Source organism: Schistocerca gregaria, chromosome 2 (assembly GCF_023897955.1).
Source record: "Schistocerca gregaria isolate iqSchGreg1 chromosome 2, iqSchGreg1.2, whole genome shotgun sequence".
In the NCBI taxonomy this organism is placed as follows: Eukaryota; Metazoa; Arthropoda; class Insecta; order Orthoptera; family Acrididae; genus Schistocerca; species Schistocerca gregaria.
In genome coordinates, this window is record NC_064921.1 from 833,504,031 (window position 1) to 833,527,939 (window position 23,909).

Below are 23,909 nucleotides of genomic sequence, written 5' to 3' on the forward strand. Positions count from 1 at the left end.
GAGAGGATAGATCAGGACATAGTTTCAAGATGCGCACAATAGGATTCAGCCTGCAAGTATAGATACCGCATGTCGCAGATTCTTCTACTAATATTATGGAGTCAGATTATAACAAAACGAAGCCGTAGAGCGAGAAATGTTCAAATGAAAATTATATGGCCATAAAAAACAAAGTAGGCTATAATACAGACTAAATATTAAACAGTAATGCAGTTAAGATTATTCTTGCCTTTCGATGGGAGAACAAAACAAAAAATTTTCTTTAAAGCTATCAAGCACGGCGTTCAGTGTCAGCTTCACATTCAATAACTGCAGTACACGGCAGCACCTCTTTTTTGAAAATGATAACAAGGCCGTCATTTGACCGCATGTTTTGCATTATTTTCACTACCGCGATTTCAACTTTTGAGTCTTTATCAAGTGCATCTGGCAAGGCATCAGTAGGCCCATGTGTTAGAAATGTCTGCGTAAGAAAATAATAAAAGTCACGGCTCGAATCAGTACATATAAACCAGATGTCAGATAAGAGTTACATTATTGTGACAACAACATGCCATGCTGATAATTGACATATAGGTCTACTCCTATTTTTCTACGTTCCACTTGATAATGGATCACGAACAGAAGTCGCGATAGTGGAGATAGTAGCCGGCCGGGGTGGCCGAGCGGTTCTAGGCGCTGCAGTCTGGAACCGCGCGAGCGCTACGGTCGCAGGTTAGAATCCTGCCTCGGGCATGGTTATGTGTGATGTCCTTAGGTTAGTTAGGTTTAAGTAGTTATAAGTTCTAGGGGACTGATGGCCTCAGAAGTTAAGTCCAATAGTGCTCAGAGCCATTTGAACCATTTTTTTTTGATATAGTAAAAACATACTAATGATGGGAATATTACCACTTGAAAACTTTATTACGACTGAGGTCCGCAACAAAGGAGAGATCATACAGCGGTTTTATTCTTTTCAGCGTAGCTCCTGCATCCCACATCATGGGCGACCTGCCATATACACTGGCGTCCAGGCCCTCTCCAGATGCCTGCACCATCCCAACGACCACATACAGGCTTGCCGGCACACCGGCCCTTGTCGTTAGTCCACTGGGTGGTTTCGATCCAGAACCAGCACACCTCTTCAGATCCCGGAAGCGGCGCGCTAACACTTGCGGCTGTATGGGTGAGTCTTAATCCCTCTCCAGAAATAACGTTTAAATAAAAAAGGTGTGTTGCTACCAGAGGTGTCAGATAGTATGCAACGTTGGAAATGAGTGATTTTCACGGTTTTGGACTCTAGTAGCTGTTTCTTTTGCTACGTAGTCTTTTTTGCTTCAGCATTCCTCATAAGTCTTTCTGGCCTCTTTATCTGTTCTACTTTTGAGGAAGCAAAGTTTCATTCACTTCTAGGAGAGTCTCTTGGTCAAGTTCAACATTTAGCCAACCAGCATGTCGAGACGCTGGACCCATGATTAATTTAGATTTATTCGGCTCCTAAGCTTGAAAATCTGACAGCTATAATTAACATGCTGCAGAAGGGCATGCTACTTCGATTAATGTTATACTTAGCATACATCCTAAACATGCCAAGACGGACGTGGCTACAGTTGTTTCCAGTCAGCGCTCACATATACGGTGTTCCCCAGAAATGTTGCGCCAAAATTCGAGGGGCTAGAGAGGGTGTTTTGCGGTGCAAAATGGTTCAAATAGCTCTGAGCACTATGGGACTTAACATCTGTGGTCATCAGTCCCCTAGAACTTAGAACTACTTAAACCTAACTAACCTAAGGACATGCCATCTATGCCACAGGCAGGATTCGAACCTGCGACCGTAGCAGTCACGCGGCTCCGGACCGAGTACCTAGAACCGCGAGACCACCGCGGCCGGCTTTGCGGAACAAATCGAGGATAGAAACCCGTGTCCAGAAACGTCATGTAACGAAGCAACATAACGCCGGCAGTCGCATGCAATTAGGCCACCCTGCGGTATAAAACTTCGTTTGTACGCTGACTGACAGTAGGAAGAACTTCGCATAGTGTTGTTTGCTATTCTGTACTTACGACTAATTGCCACATTCGGGAGTGGAGAGGATGGAGCTAGCTGGTGCGTAGACAGCCCTTGTCTCCTATTAATGCGATGCTCTGTTGCGTTGGTGGATGACCATTTTGAGTATAAATTTCCATTTGCAATTTATTTTTCTCCTGTGTACCGAACAACACAGGAGATTTTAGACGGTTTCAGGAGAAAAATAAACTGCAGATGGAAACTTGTGTCAGAAGCTGTCACCCATCGAGGCAAAAGAGCATTGGATTCATGGAAGACAGGGCCTTTCTACGCAGAAACTAGCTCCATCTTCTCCACTGGTGATCGTGGCGAACAGCTGCGATCACTAAATAGCAAAAAACATTTCGAAACATTCCGCCTAACGTCCGTCAGAGTACGAAGTCACATATGCTGCTGAAGGGGTAACCTAGCGGCAGGCGCCGGCGCCTTTCACTTTGAAGCTATGTAGCGCCGTTAGATGACGTTTCTGGACACGGGTTGCTACTCTCGATGTGTTCCTAAGGACATCCTATACAACCCCTCGAAGTCTGTCGCAACATTTATGAGATACCCTACATTCCTTTCAGGAATGCTAGTGCAGGAGATCTTGGTGATTTTGGACATTAGGAGATGAGTACTGGCGGAAGAAAAGCTCTGAGGGCAGGTCGTGTGTGTTGCACGGATAGTTCAGTCGACAGAGCACTTGCCCATGAAAGGCAAAGGTCCACAGTTCGAGTCCCAGTCTGGGATACGGTTTTAATCTTCGAGGAAGCCTCACAGATCTAATTAGTGGCTCAACCAGTTTCGAGAGCTAAGTCTTTCTTAACAGCCCAATGTAACTTCTTAGTCGATGGCTGCTTAAGAATAGCCTGGAAAGTATTTCATACACCTTAAGATAGGTAATCCAACTTACATCATTCTCCTCAGATGTGGGTGATGTAGACTGGGCTGCCTATTTTAAGGCGTATGAAATATCACCCGGGGCAGCTTCATTTTGCCCATCCTGTAGTAGGTGCGCACATATCCCCACTCTTCTGCTAGATGTTATACAGTCTTCACTGTTTTCTCCATTTTTTCTTTCCACTTTGGCAAGTATCTCTTTGTTACTTATCATAGTGAAAATAGAGGGGAAATCCAAATTTGATTCTCAGAAAAAAAGGTAATGCGCAAAAAATGCAGATACTTTACGTGTGATACAATGCTTGATGTAAGTCTTTCAGCCAGAAAAAGAATTGGGTATGTTTGGAGGCCAACTGACCGAAATGCGTAGCTGTACATTTTTCCTTCTTGCCCAGGGGATAATTGTTCTTGTGTTTCTCAATGACGGTATTAACACTTTTTTTTGAAGTTCATATATGCTTTGACTGAAAGTGCTAGTAATTTTATACACGCCTGCTCTGGCAAGCGGCGTGTGTAGGGCCTTTGCAGTGTTAAAATATATGCGCACCTTCCTTGTTTTGTTCAAACACTGTATCGTGTTTTCTGAGTACTCTGCCGATGCGATCTCTGACAGTTTTTAAAATGGTAGGAAAACTTCCCCTTTAGGTGGTTGTTTTCGTCAGAAGCTGTAGACCTTTTGCGCTGTAATACCATGTTTACCACTTTATGAGACTAATCGTTTCTTCTGACGGCCGTTCTTAAATGATCGAACTCGTCCTCTAAGTATTGTGGTTCACCGATATTTTTAGCCCAGTGGACTAACGTTTTCATAAGTCATTGTTTCTGCCTGGGATGGTGATTGGAACTTTGTGTGCGTTGGCTTTCTGTAGATTTTATACCCCGAAGTTCCAGCAGGTTTTCCGAGTGCCCGTACAATCAAAAATGAAATCTGACCTTCTTTCTCTTTTTCCATAGCGAACTTTAGATTAAAGTTTATATCATACAGAAAATATATAACTTCTGAGAGTTCCTTTATGAGTCCATATAATGAAAGTAACATCCACGTACCGAAACAAACATGAGAGTTTATTCTTCGACACCTGTAGGGTTGCTTCTTCAAATTTTTCCACGTAAAAAAGCGCTAAAGCTGCGCTGAGTTCGTTACCAGCAGCCACACTGCCAGTTTGCTCGTGGAATTTGTTGTAGCATCGAAAGTAAGGTGATATGAGAGAATGCCTAAAGAGATCTACCATATCCTTTGCGATAATACATTCCTACTGCGATACATCTCACTAAGAGAAACCATAGCAAGCAGTGATAAAATATCAAAACTGAAGATAATATCACTTGGATCTAATCTGTTGGATTTTATTTTTTCGATAAAATGATTGGGATCATTAATATAAGTTTTAGTTTTTCCTATAAATGGTTGTAGGAGGGTGGCTAAGTGCTTGGCAATCAACGTTGGACAATCAATGTCGCTGAAAAGCGATCATTGCGGAATGCCATGATTGTGAATTTTTGGTAAGCTATACAATCTTGTTGGCAATGCTTCTGATTTAATGAGTGCCTTCTTGTCAGTGGAAAAATCGAAGAGGCCTTTATTAGTTTATTCGTTACCCTCAGAAGAGAAATTGTGGGATCTCCCTTATGTCCTCTCTCTATTTCTGGTGCTAATATTTTCCGAATTTCACGGCAGGAGCCTTCTTTCTTCGTTACCATCGTAGCATTGTCTTTATCTGCTGGACGTCTGATGACGTCACGAGCCGACCGTTGAATGGGTATAAATAAACAGTTCGCCTTGCTGAGCTTATTTGAAACTACTTTCCGAGTCGTTAAAGCCTCTAATGACGTCTCCAGCACTGCAAGAAGGAAAGTTAAGCAGAAAATTATGCCTTGGGCCACGACCTAATGCCCGTAAAACAAATACAAGCAATAAAGTGGCGGTGTCCTTCGTCCAGAGACAATTAACGACTGAACTTAATATTCGTGTGCGTCAGATCCACTTACCACGAGCTTAACAACAACCACTAAGACATATGACGTCGTTAGACGTCGATTAATTTCGAGCTGGAATCGGGGAAGCCTTACTAAGGTGCTCGTTCAGTCCAGACAAGAGCTACGGATTCGCGACGCAGAGAAAAGGCTCGAGTATAATGGAAGAGGCGGCGACGGTCGCTAGTGATATATCTGCCGCAGAAAGAGGCCACGGGTCGTAACGAATTAGTCCGCCTCTGGAGAGTTCTTATTGCAGTAATAGTCTGCAGTTGTTGGACTTCCCAGTTGCCAGGGGGTGAGGCGACTCGGCTTCCCGACGCTCTCAACCCAGTTCTCTCCACTCAACTGAGGACTTGCTCGCTCCAAGTCTGAAGCAGAACTCGCCCCTTTCGGTCTCCACTTCGTCTTGTCAGCCTCTCTGGTTCTCAACAACTCTTAACAAAGGACCGAAAGCATTGAGCTATACAAGAATTCCGCTGCACAGTATCATTTTTGTCTGACCAGTTTTAGTTAAGGCACGATAAAACACAAGGGCACTATCAAAGGCGGGTATAATGAGGCGATCACGAACAGTTCCTCTTCGGTTACTAATTCTTATCTACTATTCAAGTAACCTTGTCCAACAGCATAATGTGCAGAACACTAAAATACGAGGCTTGGAGGTCGTAACCAGAACTGAACAGAGGCTTCACGTAAGCTCTTGACCCGAAGGTGCCGTCTTACAACCTTATTAACTGTTCCACTGAAGCATTTCCGAGGAAAACCGGGAATGTTTTAAATGTCAGTATGAAGGCAGTGGGCACATAACAGTTTAACTACTCGCACTGCTGTGTAAACCTTAAATGGGGGGGGGGGGGGGGGGAGGGGAGGGTAAGACCATAGCGAAAGCAACGTGAAATGTTACTGTCTTCATCCTCTCATTTTCCGTATCGGCTTGTGGAACGTTTTGTTGCAAGCAGAAACCAAAATTGTATCGTTATACAATTATTCTGAAGAGTCTTCGTGTACAGTATTCTACTTAAAATGTTTATAAGTTTTAAACTTCTAGCTTAGTGAAACGCTGGCGTATACAACATAGGACTCGTCTTGTACCACAGCGCCATTTCTGGACGCCCTACTGCAACATTAGGGTGTCTGTATGAAGCTGTAAAGCTTAGGAGTCAACATTATATGGGATGCAATGTATATATCTATCGTATTTCGGTAAGAGAACTGTTTCAGTTAGATAACCTTTTTTACCTCCTCGGATCTGGAATGAAGTTCTCTGTGAGTGGGAGGTAACTACGCCGACGGAAATTGAAAGTGTTACACCACGAAGCAGCTGCCAAATATTTAAGTTTTTGTGAAGAAGTTCATCACATAAAAAACATTAGATAAGAAAATATGTCGGCAAAAATGTGAGTAAATTCTTCCATTAAGAACTGACGTCCATCCGCATCAGTTGCGATTTCTTCATCCCCCCCCCCCCCTCCCACACACACACACACACACACACACACACACACACATACACACACCTGCCCTCACCCCTGCTCCCTGCCAACTGACGAGGCACGAATACACTCTAGCATTAGTTCTGGCGTGGTGGATGCGAACGGCCTCCTAATGTCATCTTGACGAATATTTTGCAATGCCTGAAAGACATGTTATGCCATTTCATGAAGATTGCTGGCAGAAGGGTTTCATCATTATCCTGCTGGAATGTGTGATTTGGCATCCTGATACGTACCCTGCTACGTAAACAAAGGGAGGTCCATTACAGATTCATGAGAAGTCAAAACGAAGCGAACATGATCCTAAAGAGAGCGCCGAGAGAAGCGTTCAGTGACTTGAAAAGTACAATTTTGTCAAGCAATCTAAGAAACGGCCTTAAGAGATTTTGGTCTTACGCAAGATCAGTAAGCGTCTCTCAATCCTCTATTCATTCGTTCAGTGACCATAATGGCACCGAAACGGAAACTAACACAAAGAAGGCTGAAATACTGAATTCGGCTTCCGAAACTATTTCACCGCGAAAGATCGTAACACAGTACCTCCTTTCAATCGCCATACGAACGTCGAAATGGCAGGCATTGAGGTAATCGATCACCGAATAGAAAAGGAACTACAGTTGCTTGGTAGTGCAAAACATCAGGACCGCATGAGATATTTATAAGATTCTACAAAGATCATGCGAAAGAACTTCTTCCCCTTCTGGCAGGAAGCAACGAAACTTTCTAGTGACTGAAAAAAAGCGCAGGTCATTCCTGTATTCAAGAATAGTCGTTAGACACATGGACAAAATTACAGGCCTATGTAGTTGATGTCAGTCTGTTGTAGGATAATGGAATACGTTTAACCCTCAATAATTATGAGTGTTTTTGGAGAACGAAAATCTCTTCTATAAAAATCAACATGCATTCCGCAAACAGAGACCTTGCGAAACTCACCTCGCTCTCTTCCTCCATGAGATTCATAGCTTGATGTCGTGTTCCTTGACTTCAGGCAGGCATGTGACACCATCACGCACTTTCTTTTAGTGAAAAAATACGAGCTTACCGAATATATGATCATATTTGCGACTGGATTCGTGACTTCCTCGCCGAAACGGCTCAACCCGTCGCTCTTAACGGAAAAAAATCGGCAGATGTAAAGATAATAACTGGAGCATCCGAAGGAAGTGTGATATGACCGTTACTGTTTACAGTGTGTATAATTTATCCATTAGAAAGCGTCAGAGGCCATTTAAGGCTGTTCGCACTTGATGGGGAAGTCCTCCCACATACATCTCGAGAAAAGGTCACGACGGGAAAATTCGAGAAATTAGAGCTAATGTAGAGGCTTAACGACAATCATTCTTTGCAAGCGCTATTCGCGAATGGAATGGGGAGGGGAAGATAATTTATTGGTACCAGAAGTACCCTCAGTTACACATCGGAGTATGATGTAGATGTAAATGATGATGATGATGATGATGATGATGATGATGATGTGTGGTTTGTGGGGCGCTCAACTGCGCGGTTATCAGCGCAGGTACAAATTCCCAACCTTTGCTCAGTCCAATGCCATGAATGATGATGAAATGATGAGAACAACACAAACACCCAGTCATCTCGAGGCAGGTGAAAATCCCTGACCCCGCCGGGAATCTAACCCAGGAACCTATGCTCGGGAAGCGAGAACCCGACCGCGAGACCACGAGCTGCGAACTAGATGTAAACGTACCGTGGTCACGAAAGCTATGACAACAAGAATTACTACTCTTACCATATTCTGGTGAGCATTGAGCCTGCTCTTCAACACTGTCTTCTGGCATTACAACCTTCTTGCAGGCAACAACATCTTCTGCAGACAGCCTCATGGATTTTCTGACGCTGTCGACCCAATGATTTTTGAGTCATCAGTCTTCTGACTGGTTTGATGCGGTCTGCCAAGAATTCTTGTCCCGTGCCAACCTCTTGCTCTCAGAATATCACTTGCAAGGATCTGGTCCGATATTTGTATTTTGTTGACTAAGCGACAGTGCAGAACAGTATCGAGTGCTTTCCTTAAATCAAGGGACACGTCATCAACATTGGCAACTTTGTCTATGGCGCTCTGTACTTAACGGACGAACTCAGCGATGTATGTTTCACAAGACCTCTATTTACAGTATCGATGTTGGTAAATCAGAGAGTGGTTAACAGTAAGATGTTGAAAGAGAGGAACAGAATACTCAAAGTGAGATCTCTACCCGACTATGATAATATCAAAGAGAGATTCTGTTGTCGAGTTACACGTGGAGTCACAGTCAGCCTACCATTGGCGTACAAAGAGACATCGCAGGCTCTGCATAGCAGATTTGTTTGGCACTGCGAACTGTGGAACACCTAAGTAACCACGACTCTCCCCATCTCCCATACAGAGCCCCGTCACGCTAATGTGACAACCTGTCAGAAGCCTGAATACCCACCCTCTGCAGCGCGGACCGCCCCGAGAAGTGCACGAAGGAAGTCACTCACTGGGTTTCTGGAAGATACCAACAGGGATGTGGAGCTACGCCGGTTCCAGGCCCGTTGCCAGCAGCGCTAGGGTCCTCGTTAGAGGATCCACGACGTGAACTTCCGGAGCTAGGTGGTCTCACAGATTCTCGATTGGGTTTAAATCGGGCAGGTTGATGGCCAGATAAGTAAAACTCATCCCGGTGCTCTTCGAACCTCGCATGTAGACTGCAGACAGTGTGACACATTGCATTTTCCTACTGGTAGATGCCATTCTGTCGAGCAAAAACAAACTGCATGTAGGGTTGGTCGTGCTCCCCAAGGACAGATGCATAATTGTGTTGAACCATATTGCCTTGCAGAATGTCGACATCGCCCAGGGAATGCCACGAAAAGATTCCCCAGACTATAACGCTCCCTCCTCCGACCTGGACCTTTCCGACGATTGTTACAGGGTGTTCGCTTTCAGATGTTTCACGCCGTACTCGCTAACGGTCATATGTCCGATGGAGCGTAAATGTGACTGTTCTGAAAAGGCCACCTCTCACCTCTCAGTGGACGTCCGGTTGTGGTATTGGCAAGCAAATTCCAGCCTTCATACCCGATGAACAGCACTCAGCATGGGTGCATCAACAAAGCGCTGCCGCGGAGGTCCATACGCAACAACGTACCCTGAACGGTCTCTGAGTTAATCTGCGTGGTCAGCTGCTCAATAGTTGCACGTCTAGTCGGCCGTACACAATGTGCACAGCCACTGTTCACCCCGTCATCTATTGCTAATTTTTTACCACAGTTGCCTGGGCGCCAGTTTTGGATAGCTTCAACCACGGCGGCACACGAACAGGTTCCATACGTTACTAGCCGTTTCGGAAATGGTTCCACCCTTGGCCCGAAAGGCAATGGCCATGGCCCTTTTGGACGTCAGATAAACTGCCCTGTTTCCTCACTGCGACAACGACTGCCAGTGTGCTTTAGGAAACTTCCATTGCCAGTTCTGCCACCTGCCGTCTGCGAGTGGTTACTGAACGTTGACGTCAAAGGTAGGCGGCGAGAGTTATGTATGAGGCGGAACTGTGGGCCTCATGGAAAAAGCGTGACCCGGCTAAGTCACGCAATTTGACTCTTAGTCTGATCACAAGGGGTGGCTATTATTGAACGCATTGATCACGTTGGCTGACGTGAGGATCAATGAACTATACTTGACGGGATGTATCTGGAACATCTTAGGTGATTAGAAGTTAATAGACAGGAATACAATTAAATACTTAGCTTTAATTCAGCATCAGCGATGAACGTTGATCTTGACTTTGTACAATAATATTTACAAGTCCAGTTATAGACTTAGCTGCGAATACTCCTCCACAATTCTGATTGCTTCACACATATAGCTCAATTGGCAATGCATAAACTGTATGTGGCGCCTGGCTAGGTCGTAGCTACTGACTTAGCTGCAATTGAGATCTCTGAAGCTATAACGAGCGAACCATTCCTATAAAGTCGGCTGTAGAACTGGCCAGTGCGGCTAGCAAAGACCAGCCGAGTGGCGGCGCTCGGTCTGCTAGCGTCGACAGTGGCGGTCGCGGGTCCGATGTGTAGTGACGGACCGCGGCCGATTTGAAGCCTACAATCTAGCAAGAGTGGTGCCTTGCGGTGACACCACAGTAATAACGTTACTGTGACTGGACCGTGCACCTTACGATGACTTTCCGTTAAAGAAATTCTGGTTGTGGTGATGCAGCTCGCCCGCCAACCAATTGCTCTAATAAGTGAAACAAAATGGCGCATCATGTGGTCTTGGAAGCATCCGACTCGATCCTCCTTACAGGCTGTCAATTTGAACATCGATTAATCAAAGGTCATGACTGGGGATGTAGATGAAAAGAAGGGCTGTGCTACAATCATAATAATGGAAGTAGCCTAATTTTTAACTGAAATCTAATCTGCATTTTACATTTACAATGAAAGAGGAAAACGAATATTAAAGACGGAAATCAGGAGCAAAGACTGCACTAGTATTCAGTATCCGATTTCACATGTGTGCAAGCGTCATTTAAAATAAGAATTATAAAACATCAAAGAAGCCACTAGGGGGTGGGGGTGGGGGGGGGGGGTGGGAAGAGAAGGAGAGAGAAACACTAGCAATGAAGAGCAACAGTGGAGCTCGATGGAGTGTTACCTAGGTTGCAAACTGTAGCATCTCGTCTCGTACGGAAACGGTGGCTGGCTGTTTGTTGTATTCTGATCGCGTGAATCAGGCAGATCACTTACGCCTGGCGAACAGTACACGTAATGTTCGATTTTCAGAGGTTTTCGTTAGTCCGATAAGTGCGCGAGGTGTTAGACTTTCGTCAACATAGCACCTACCGCAAGGTCCTCTGTGATGGAGACAGACGCTATGTCTTGGTTTATCTAGGACACTGACAATAGTGAAGCTGACTGATCCTGGTGGGTCATATTTAAAAACTCGGTCTCAGCAAAGAGACAGCAGACTGTCTGGGTGGACACTGTTTTCTGATGCCATTCTCTGCGGCTGTCACTGCAAAAAGCCAAGTGTCTTACCAGCTGGTTCTAAGGGAGATCTCCAGCTCTGTTAGATTGCCATTACTTGGCTGCTCCCAGCCGTCACATGCCTCCCAGGAATGGATCACTGCGCTCCTTATTCAGGCCAATGAGCTTTTATAATGTCCCGGTAATGTTGGGGATGATGAACATTATTATAGTTTGAAATGTGCTCCGTTAACCCTTCTTTGACACACTGAGGTGTAGTAACCCCACGCTCACTCTTCGTTAATAACATATAAACCTGAGAAAATGGGGTCTACGGCGCCATCTGTTGTGTGGTCGTTAGAACCACTACCCCTAGAGCCAATGACATCACACTGGAAGCGTCATTTCGTCTACGGCAGCTGTCCACGGTCGAATGGGGCTGCTTACACCCCAGTGCATCAAGTAACATCTAGTGTGTGAAATTGAAGTGCATTTTCTTTCAAGTATATTTTGACATTAGAATGAAAAATAAAGTGAGTAAGTATGATTCATAATGTACAAATTTTTTGTAGGATACATAGTATTTTATTAAAATAATTAGGTGGATCATAATCTGCGAGCGCGGCGTATATGCGAGGAGTTGCTCGAAGTGGAAGAAAATCGTTATTCGCGACTAATGTGCATGTTGAACGTATGCACATTTGACCGAAATTCTTTTATTTCGTTATTATAATTTCATCAATTTTATAATCAAAATCATATGCATATTATGATTTAACAATAAAAACTTTGCTTACTTTGATAATAATAGAGTTTTTACTTTTCACGGTATTCCTCCCTTTTATTTTCCAGAAGAAATATCCTTTTTAGATAGTTCTGTAATATGTTATTTTTTATTGTACTACTATACCTGGGGCAAACCCAATGAAATGTTTAACCCTTTAAATGAAAATATAAATAGATATTTTCTTTTAAAGACAGTAACGTTTTTCAATTTTTACGATATTTTAATTTTCTAATCTTACCTTTTTGCTTATATGACCCACATAAGTTCAACAAGTAAGTTTTTAAGAAATTTAAAAAGTTTCAAGTAAAAATATTCAGTTGATTGTTTGTTATAACAACTGTTGTCGAAGGGTGCGATCGACTCCAGTGTATGAAGCACGTCACTCCACAGGAGTCTGTCAAATAGGCATTAAAACTGACACATACCAAAATTACTCCTGTGCAGAGGGAGGAATGTTAAGTAATTTCTGTCTCGCCCTCGTCTCGGGGGACACAAAAATTTTCGAAGCAAGGTTTATTTTATTTTAATTGCAACTTGTTTCCGTAACAAAATGAATTTCGTATCACATCTTCTTCCCTTCCCTTCCCCGGCAGCCTGGCATATCTGACAAAGGTCGTGCGACATGGCCGGAGCAACCCCAGTTTTACAGACGTAAGACGAGTCTCCAGCTCTCGTAGAACCTCTTGCTTGTGCGCCTCATGGCTTGAAACTATTTTCGACACACTATAAATACACATTCATCGGACACTTATGATACCACATTTATGAATTAGTAGAATTTTGCTTTAGTAAGACAAATAAAATCATATGCAATTTATGACACTGGAAGTACGCTACAGTACATGCCAAAGACGCTGTGTGATTGTGATGTAGTTGTGTTACACTCTCCACGCGCCACATTTTATTATTTGGTGTAAGGGACGGTATCTTTTATCGTGAAAAGACGGTGTTTGGAAGGATAGTTCTTTCGTAGAATAGGAGTCCTCTAGGTAAGCCCATTGCTCCATTGATTGAACAATGAATGTTGAATTATTCAGAAGTAGTAGAGATTGTTCGCATGAAGTGATGTGTAGTAATACAACTGGAATACTGCGGATCTACTAATAAAAGCCTGAGACTGATTGTGAGGCAACTGCAATTCTTTAGTTCTTTAGTTTATTAATCTATTGTAATACATTGCAGCACATCAGGACGGAGGGTGAGAAATTTGGACGTAGCTGCCGAGCCAGTAGCACATGGTCTACCCAATATTCTAAGCCTCCGCAACGAGCTGAAAGTTCCTACTCCTGGCCCACATTGCACTGACAAGGGGAAGGCCTCAGACACGGCCAACCTATTCGGCTCAGATTTGTCAGGTCGCTTGTGTAGAACCTAAAACGAAGGAATCTAAGATATTTTGGGTCAACATTCCCGAGTTATTGAGAAAATCACCACTAAAGGTTATGACGAGCAATCGACTCAAAATTCGCCGCATCGATAGATAATTGTAAATAGAGCATTTTTCATCATCAGGTATCCCTAGAGGTTTGAGAAATTTATTTGGTTACCTTATTATTATCATTTCTTATTGATTTACTTACCTTATTAACCCTCCTATCCGTATCTGTTGAGATGTGGAAAATACAAACGAAAAGAAGAACATCCGCTAGGTTTCTTCGAGATTCGAACCCGGATTCTGCGATTCCCAGCCTGTTACCTTTTTTCTTTCATTTTTTTTCCGTTGAAGCTCGTTGTTGATCTTTTCACTCAGTTTTTTTTTAATTATAGACGCCAGCCAGCTCTCTGACCAAAATTACCTTGGCCGTTGCGCTATCGGTTCTGTCGGCGAAATGCGTTTACCATGTGGGTACAGAAGCGGTAGTTGTAAAACTTTCTTTCCTCGATTTCTGGAAAAGTTTGCGTTTTCGGACCCCATACCTGATGATGAAAAATGGTCTATTTACAATTATCTATCGCTCGCTCCAATTTGGAGTCGATTGCTCGTCATAACCTTTAGGGATGACTTTCTCAAATTGCGGGGTTGTTGACCCAAAATATGGTAAGTTCCTTCGTTTTAGGTTGTACGCCGGCCGGTGTGGCCGAGGGGCTCTAGGTGCTACAGTCTGGAACCGCGCGACCGCTGCGGTCGCAGGTTTGAATCCTGCCTCGGGCATGGATGTATGTGCTGTCCTTAGGTTAGTTAGGTTTAAGTAGTTCTAAGTTCTAGGGGACTGATGACCTTAGTAGTTAAGTCCCATAGTGCTCAGAGCCAATTGAACCCTTTTTTTTAGGTTGTGCACAAGCAACCTACCAAATTTGAGACGAATCGGTTGGCCGTAACTGAGGCCTTCCCCTTGTGAGTGGAGCTCGCCGACTGATTTTCTGGCTTTCTGTTTTTAGACGGATGTGAATAAATTTATTAAATACTATCTTAATACATTTTTGTAGGTTTTGCTGAGGATTATTGCCACAAAAATAGAGGGGAGAGTACTCACTGATTTAGAGACGTCTACCTCACAGTGCAGTACCACTCCACACAACGACGACGACATTGGCGATGCATCGTGATACTAACTCTAAGAAAGCGAGTGTATTCCATGCAGGCATTCTTAGCTGCTTCTAGTTGCGAATTCAGCCTCAATGGAGCTGCATATCAAGCACGTGGCCTGGTACCAGGACCACAGCAGCGGTAAGTACAATGACAGCTACTACACGGCATCGGGTGTGATGACCTCTAAAGTTAAAACTGCCAGCGCATATTGGGGTCAGGCTTACTAAGATAATTTTCCAAGAGATTAGTTAAAGAAGATTGAAGCCGCAGTATCGTTCTGGCTATCCCTTATTGTTTTCTGCACGAGACTGGAAGTCTGCTCGACAAAATAAGATGAATATCGACAAGTATAGAGTAAGGGTAATGGAATTAACACGAATTAAACTACGTGATCAGAGTAGGAGTTTAGTAACACATTATACGGTTTTGCTAACTGGGTAGTAGAAATAACCGACAATGGCCGAAGTAAAAAGGTATAAAATGTATAGTTGCAATATCAAGAAAAACGTTTCTGAAGAAGAGAAGGTAGTTTTTGGTAGTTTTTGTGATCTCTCCAAGGCCTTCGATTGTGTAGATCATGACACTCTCTTCGAAAAACACGCCTTATGGGACTGATAACTCTACACACAGCTGGTTTGAACAGTACTTGACAAACAGAATGCAAAAGGTTGTGCTGAATAATTCAGACAGTGTCAGAAAGCTAGAAAATTTTAGTGACTGAGGTAAAACCACAAAGGGAGTCTCACAGGGATCAGTTCAGTGTCCACACCTATTCCTTATCCACTAAAGAGCGAAAGAAACTGGTACACCTACCTAATATCGTGTGGGGCGCCCGCGAGCATGCAGAAGTCCCGCAACACGACGTGGCATGGATACGACTAGTGTGTGACGTAGTGCTGGAAGGAATTGACACTTGAATCCTGCAGGGCTGTCAATAAATCCGTAAGAGTACGAGGGGGTGGAGATCTCTTCTGAACAACACGTTGCAAGGCATCCCAGGTATGCTCAATAATGTTCATGTCTGGGGAGTTTGGAGGCCAGCGGAAGTGTTTAAACTCAGAAGAGTGTTCCTGGTGCCACTCTGTAGCAATTCTGGACGTTTCGGGTGTCGCATTGTCCTGCTGGAATTGCCCAAGTCCGTAGGAATGCAGAATGGATATGAATGGATGCAGGTGATCAGACAGGATGCTTACATAGCATCACGTGTCAGAGTCGTATCTAGACGTGTCAGGGGTCCCATAGCACTTAAAATACACACGCCCCACACCATTACAGAGCTTCCACCAGCTTGAACAATCCCCTACTGATTTTCAGGGTCCATGAATTCGTAAGGCTGTCCCCATACGTGCGTCCGCTGTACTTGATGTAGTACGTGAGCAGGAGTCAGTAACCAGGGTAGAATGATCCATATGTTTGGGTGTACATATTGACGAAAACTTGAAATGAAAGAAGCATATTAGTGATCTTCTCTAACAATTAAGGTCACCTACTTTTTCTCTCCGTATAATTGATAGTCTTGGAAACAAACGTACATACCTCCTAACATTTTTTGCGTATTTACACGCAGTTAAATCATAGGGAATAATTTTCTGGGGTAGCTCATCACGTAGAAAAAAGAGGATTGATCGCACAAAAGCGAGCACTGAGAATAATATGTGGTGTTCACGCACGGGCGTCATGTAAGTACCTCTTTAAGGAGCTAGGCATTTTAAATGCGCCGTCACAGTATATATCTCATCTAGTAAAATGCGTCATAAATGATCCATCATACTTTCAGAAGAACAGTGATGAACGCACCTACAACAATAGACAGAAAAGTGGGCTTCACTACCCATTGTTAAAGCTGTCAGTGGCTTATAGAGGAATTCAACATGCGTCAACAGAAACTTTTGATCACTTACTCATTAGCATAAAATGTCGCCTGAAAGCAGCGAAGCAAGTTCTAAATCTCGTTTAAAATTATTTCTCCTGGGCAAATTCTTCTATTCCATTGATGAATTTCTACTTAAAAAACTTGTTTTTAATTGTAGTTTCATGAGCAGGAATAGAATGATAATGTATTCTTTAATGTTAACAGTAATAATCTAAACAGATTCTGTAAAATGACTCGGTCCACATCATTTCGATAAGAGAATCGTTCAGATGATCTATGGAGCATGTAACTAACTATCGAACTAACTATCTATAAATTTAAGTGTTAGGAAGCCTTTTTAAAGACAGCTATCTTGAGGGTAACCTTATACAGAAGAAAAATACAGATGATAAACGTTTCAGACAAGAAAATAAACCGAGCGAGGTGGCGCAGTGGTTAGACACTGGACTCGCATTCGGGAGGACGACGGTTCAATCCCGCGTCCGGCCATCCTGATTTAGGTTTTCCGTGATTTCCCTAAATCGCTCCAGGCAAATTCCGGGATGGTTCCTTTAAAAAAAAGGCACGGCCAACTTCCTTCCCCATCCTTTCCTAATCCGATGAGACCGATGACCTCGCTGTCTGGTCTCCTTCCCCAAACAACCCAACCCCAAGAAAATAAACGCTTTTGAAAAGACGTGTTACAGAAAAATACTGTAGATTAGAGAGAAAAAAATGATTTAACTTGAGAGAAAGATGGTGAGTGTCAGTTGATAGAACGCTTCTTGGGGAATCAAGAAGTGATGAATTTGGCAATGGAGGGAGGCATGGTGTTTACATTTGTATGAGGAAAACGGAGGATTGACTATGTTAAGCAGATTCAAGTGGCTGTAGGTTGGAGTAATTACGCAGAGAGGAAAGGTTTGCACTTGATAGACTAGCTTGGATAGTTGCCTGAAACCAAACTTCGAGTCGACGACCGCAAAAACAACAACAACAGCAACAACAACGACGCTGACGACGGCGACGACAACGACAGGTACGTACCTGGGACGCAGCCTTCGGCGGCGAGCACCAGGTTGACGCCGGTGCAGATCGTGCACTTTTGGCCCTGCACGCCAGGCTTGCACATGCACCGGCCCGTCATCTGCTCGCAGTCCTCTCGCACGGCTCCCAGGGGCGAACAGTCGCACGCTGGAACAGTCAGACACCTCGTGCTAGTCACATATGTCAGCACATACTTTTACTTGATCACTGACGTAGAACGCTCTGTATCCTGTCCATGAAACCAGAATTATTTGTTTCTTTACCAGCTTCCGTGAGGCAATGTGTGTAAAAGATATTTGGTGGAACGGTTTGGCTTTTGGTGGCGTAAGCTTTATTCACACATTTCACATCTCAGTTGAGCGAAGAAACAATATGTGACACATGACGTGGAAAAGTGGAGTGAGGCAAGAACGACAGATGATAATATCCAGTTGGCTGCTATAGTAACCGATGGACGGATTACACTCTGACGCGCATATCCGAAGGCATATTTGTTCTTATTAATAATTATTAAAGTAACTTTTCCCCATTACCCTCGGTGTAGCAAAGCAGCTTAAATCACTTAATAAAGGCAAGGTCTCCGGTCCAGATCGTATACAAGTCAAGTTCCTTTCAGAGTAGCTCCATATTCAGTAATTATATACAATCACTCGCTCATAGAAAGAGCCGTACCTAAAGACTGGAAAATTGCTCAAGTCACATAAATACCCAAGAAGGGAAATAGGAGTAATCCACTGAATTACAGGCCCATATCTGTAACGTCGATTTGCAGTAGGGTTTTGTTACATATATTATGTTCGAACATTGTGAATTGCCTCGAAGAAAACGATTTATTGACACATAGCACGGATTCGAGGATAATGGAATGTTGTCTAACTAAATCAGGTGATGCTGAGGGAATTAGATTAGGAAATTAGACACTTAAAGTAGTAGAGGAGCTTTGATCTTTGGGGAGCAAAATAACTGATGATGGTCGAAGCAGAGAGTATATAAAATGCAGAATGGCAATGGCAAGAAAAACGTTTCTGAAGAAGAGAACTTTATTAACATCGAGTATAGATTTAAGTGTCAGGAAGTCTTTTCTCAAAGTATTTGCGTGGAGTGTAGACATGTATGGATGTGAAACGTGGACGATAAATAGTTTAGACAAGAAGAGAATAGAAGTTTGGAAATATAGTGCTAATGAATGAATGTTGAAGATTAGATGCGTAGATCATGTAACTAATGAGGAGGTACTGAACTGAATTGGGGAGGAGGGGAATTTGTGCCACAACTTGACGAGAAGAAGGGGTCGGTTGGTAGGACATATTCTGAGGCATCAAGGGATCACCAATTTTGTACTGGAGGGAAGCGCTGAGCGTGAAAATCGTAGAGGGAGACGGAGAGGTAAATACATTAAGCAGATTCAGAAGGATGTAGGGTGCCGTAGTTACTTGGGAATGAAGAAGCTTGCACAGGAAAGAGTAGCATGGAGAGCTGCATCAACCCAGTCTCTGGACTGACGACCACAACAGCAACAACAGCAAGGATTCATAAAATGTCGTTCTTATGAAACACAACTAGCTCTTTATACTCCTAAAGTAATGAGTGCTATCGACAGGGGATGTTAAATTCATCCCATATTTTTAGATTTACGGAGAGCTTTCGACACCGTTCCTCACAAGCGTTCCTCTAATCGAACTGAGTGCCTATGGAATATAGCCTCAATTGTGCGAACGGATTCGTGATTTCCTGTCAGAAAGGTCACAGTTTGTAGTAATAGATGGACAGTCATCGAATAAGACAGAAATAATATCCGGCGTTCCCCAAGGCAGTGTTACAGGTCCTCATTTGTTCCTGATCTATATTAACGACATATGAGACAATCTGAGTAGGGGTCTTCTCATTATATTTCAATCACCAGTTTTCTCCTTCGATTGCGAAAACATTCTTTTGCACCCCCCCTACATAGGGAGAAACAATCATCACGATAAAATAAGAGAAATCAGGACTCGCACAGAAAAATTTAAGTGCTCGTTTTTCTCGCGCCCCGTTCGAGAGTAGAGCGGTAGAGAGACAACTTGAAGGTGGTTTATTGAACCCTCTGCCAGGCACTTTATTGTGAAAAGCAGAGTAATCACGTAGATGTAGATGTAGACGTACGGTAGATGTATATTATGGATGTGGACCATTGCGATTGTTACGAATGGAGGTGTCCAGAAATTACTGCAACCAGTCGCCTTTTGTTTTATTCTATAATTTTTATTTTACATAACTGGTTTCTAAGCGCCTAGCGGTTCATCATCAGATCATGTATATTTATGGCATGTTTGCAACATTGTGGGTGATGTAGCTGTGGGAATATGCAAAAACGAAACATATAAGCGCTAATTGTGGAAAGAATTAACTAAATGATGACATAGATTTATATGCATTATTGCTGGTTTGTTCTTGATGTGCACATTTTTCTGGAAACGTAACGTGTGTTTCTCACTGACGTTAAGTTTATGACACTTCACACAGGCTGTCACAGGTAATAAATTCCACGTGCCTTACAAAACGTAAATAACGGAAAGAACGTGATGAAATTTAATTTGAAAGAAATTGTGTTAGGGCGGAGAGTTTTCTTGTTCAGCACTAGCATCGCACTTAGCGACAGTAATTATGTTTATATTCATATTACAGTCATTACTGCAAAAATAAAATCTATTTGCATTGCAGACGGACTTGTACTATGTGCAAAATAAACAGCGATGACATTTCGCAACAGTTTTACTACTGAAGTTAAGTTTGAGATTTATCTTTACGCTTAATAAACATTGATCTTTACTTATAAAATAAATATCAGAGCTGTCCACGTTATGTGAGGATTTCAGAGGGTGGTATATGAACAGGGGGAAATGTGTGTGTGTGTGTGTGTGTGTGTGTGTGTGTGTGTGTGTGTGTGTGGGTGGGTGAGTCGGTGTTTGTGATTGAGTTTTTTTGTCCTAGGTTGTTTAGTTTTTCAATTACAAAGATTGTTTGACATTTCGAAAAAATGAGTTAATTGCTAAGTCTGTATGTTCGTTTAAGGTGGTGTGAGACGATTTATTGATATGGATGAAAATCTCTAATAGTTTCAGCAGATCGAGCTTTATTCCTTTGTCTACAGTGTGTAGAATACGCAATTCGTTTTGATGTCTGTAACTGAATGATTTTTTTGCGCTAGGTGGGCTGCAAAACTAAATTTATGTAAATTTTTTTAAACAGAACGCATCTGTGTGCTGCTTGTATAAAATTTCAAAGTTTCTTCCAGTTTACCCTATGCAGCAGCAGGAGCAGCTGCACAAAATAATTTATATGTGCCATATTTATGAAAAGGTGGGTTGGCTGTTTTAGTGTTACGAGCTTTTTGCGCCGGCCGGTGAGGCCGAGAGGTTCTATGCGCTACAGTCTGGAAACGCACGACCGCTTCGGTCGCAGGTTCGGATCCTGCCTCGGGAATGGATGTGTGTGATGTCCTTAGGTTAGTTAGGTTTAAGTATTTCCAAGTTCTAGGGGACTGATGACCTCAACATTTAAGTTCAATAGTGCTCAGAGTAATTTGAACCATTTGAACTATTTGGTTTTGCGTTTTGTTGTTTGTGCGGAAACTTATTATTATGTCATTCTTTGACATTTTCAATCAGGGCAGATATGCGATTTGTTGATTTAAACATGAGTGGATTAAAATTCTACGTCAGTATCACAAAATGTCTTTACGAATTACATGTTTCAGCTCCTTACCGTGCCATCTTCAGATCAATCTAATATGTCGTTCAGAGTGCAACACTCATTACACATCGTCGTATTTTTTAGAACTAAGTCGCCCTAGTTAAATAAAAAATCCCAAACTGAAAATCTTAGCTGGTTATGTAAATAGAAACGTTAATCAGTACTCAAATGCTGTTACAGTGCACATTTTGCCACACATATACAAACGGTGGATAGTAATGATAGGTGCATCGCCAATGAGTGAATGTTGACACGTCGTCTCTAACATTCATATTAGGAAAAGGGAAGTGTCTTTGTGACAGTGTTCTCAGGAAAGGGGGGGGGGGGGGGAAGGGAGGAGGAGGAAGAAGATGACCGTGGTACCCAAAGTACCCATACGTTGGCTTGCGGACTATAAATGTAGATGCGTTAACGTATGCGGGTGTCCAAGACTACTGCTGTGGATGCCAGTGAAGGCCTTTGGACCAGAAGTGGCTCGCTGTGTGTGGGTACTTACCGATGCAGCCGTCGTGTCCCTCCGAGATCTTGGGCAGTCCCCAGTAGCCGTGCAGGCAGCGGTCGCACTTGTCGCCTCCCACGCCGGGTCTGCAGCTGCAGGCGCCCGTCTCGGCGTCACACACGTCCGACACCGAACCTGGCGGCCACATGTACAGCACGTCATACTTCCTTACATAGCCGACACGCTGCCAGCAAAACATTTAAGAGAGGAGGTTGATAGCGCAATGCACTGACATCAAGGACTTCAGAGACGCAGAGACTGTGTTATGATAGCATCGTTATCCTTCGAAACAGAAGACAGTTTCGTCTTCTTATAAGAGATGGGCAAAGTAAAACCAGCTCGGAAAAATAAACTGACGCCAAAAAAAAAAAAAAAAAAAAACACTCGTAACATCAAAAATAATTTAGAGTAATCAAATTTAGGGAATACATTTGTCTAGGTAACATATTTGAGTGACTATCATTGCAAGATCAAAGGTTAATGTAAGTGCGACACAAGCCGTTGCAAACGTGAAATGCTGGTACATTAATAATGGGTGTAATTGCCAGAATGTTGAATGGAAGCATTAAACCACGCATGCATTGTGTTGTACAGGCGACAGATATCATTTTGTGGGATTTAGTTCCTAGCCTGTTGCACTTGGTCAGTCAGTACAGGCACTGTTGGTTAGTGCTGTTTGTGTATGACGATGGAGTTGGCGGTCGATGATGTCCTATATGCGCTCGGCTGGAGACAGATCCGGTGATGGAGCAGGCCAAGGCAACATGTCAAAATTCTGTAGAGCATGTTGGGTTACAACAGCAGTATGTGGACGAGTGATGGAGCAGGCCAAGGCAACATGTCAACATTCTGTAGTGCATGTTGGGTTACAACAGCAGTGTGTGGACGAGCGTTATCCTGCTGGAAAACAGCCCTTGGAATACCATTCATGAATGGTAGCACAGCAGGTCGAATCACAAGACTGTCATACAGCTTTGTAGTCAGAAAGAGGGGGACAACAACGAGAGTTCTCCTGTTGTCATATGAAGACATACCCAAGACCATACCCCAAGCAGCAGGTACAGTGTGTCAAGGCCACAGACGGGTTGGGTGCAGGCCCTCCTAACTATCGCACGACCACCACTGGCACCGAGGCAGAACCGACTTTCATCAGAAAACACAACAGACCTTTACACAGCCATCCAATGAATTCCTGCTTGACACCATCTGAAGTCGCAAATGATGGTGATTTGTGCTCAGTGGATTGCATGCTGCGGAGAACCTGGCTCGGAGTTGTCCTTGAAGTTAACGATTTGCAACAGTTCGCTGTGTCGCTGTTGCTCAATTGCTACTGCAGATGCAGCACGATACGCCAGAGTCATACGTCGAACACTATGGTCTTTTCTCTCGGTAGTGCTATGTGGCCTTCCGGAGTCGGTGTTCTTGCGACCGTACAGTCTCGTGATCACCACTGTCAGCAATCATGTCCAGTAGTTACATTCCTGCCAATTATTTCTGAAGGAACATACAGCTTCTCGTAGCCACGTTACGCGACCTTGTTCAAACTCAGTGAGGTGCTGATAATGGCGTGTTTGTCGCTTAAAGCCATTCTTGACTAACTGCAACGTGGCACGACCACTCTCAAAGGTAGCTAAAGCTCGCGACCATTACTGCGTGTATTTAAAACAAACCTGGTTTGCATCCCCATGGCGCTACCAGCGCAACCCTTACGCGACTGGCACCAAACTGAATAATCATCTCTCAGATGTAGAAACGCGGCAACCAACTTTCTTTTACGTCGCACAACTCTTTCTTGGCGTTGCGATTTTTTCCCGTCGGTGTATTTCGCGCACCTTAAGATAGGCAACCCGACGTTCATCATCCTCCGCAAGTGCGGATGAAATCAGTTGGGTTGTCGGTCTTAAAGTGTAGGAAACATCTGCTCCTGGTGCGAATAATGTAAGTTGGGTTCCGAATCCGAGCCAATTTTATACTTGCCATCCTTGTACGACTGTAGTGTGCCTTCTATCAAACAAGATTTCCCTTAGAGAAATAAAAGTGCCTCCGTAGTATGCAATTAGTGTTCGACAGCAAACAGTTATTTATCAGTAATATGAAGGTAGTAGCCGCCCTA

At 43.4% G+C, this 23,909-nt stretch overlaps 1 protein-coding gene across 1 annotated transcript in view; it reads right to left on the reverse strand.

The window, feature by feature from the left end:
- The window catches only part of LOC126336002 (agrin-like), a 1,245,461-nt gene that overhangs the window by 179,637 nt on the left and 1,041,915 nt on the right, over window positions 1-23,909 (reverse strand). The window contains exons 13-14 of the mRNA XM_049999480.1: window positions 21,794-21,931; window positions 17,566-17,712 (exon numbers count right to left, since the gene is read on the reverse strand). Coding sequence (XP_049855437.1) covers window positions 17,566-17,712; window positions 21,794-21,931 — 285 coding nt within the window. The remainder of the gene's footprint in view (window positions 1-17,565; window positions 17,713-21,793; window positions 21,932-23,909) is intronic.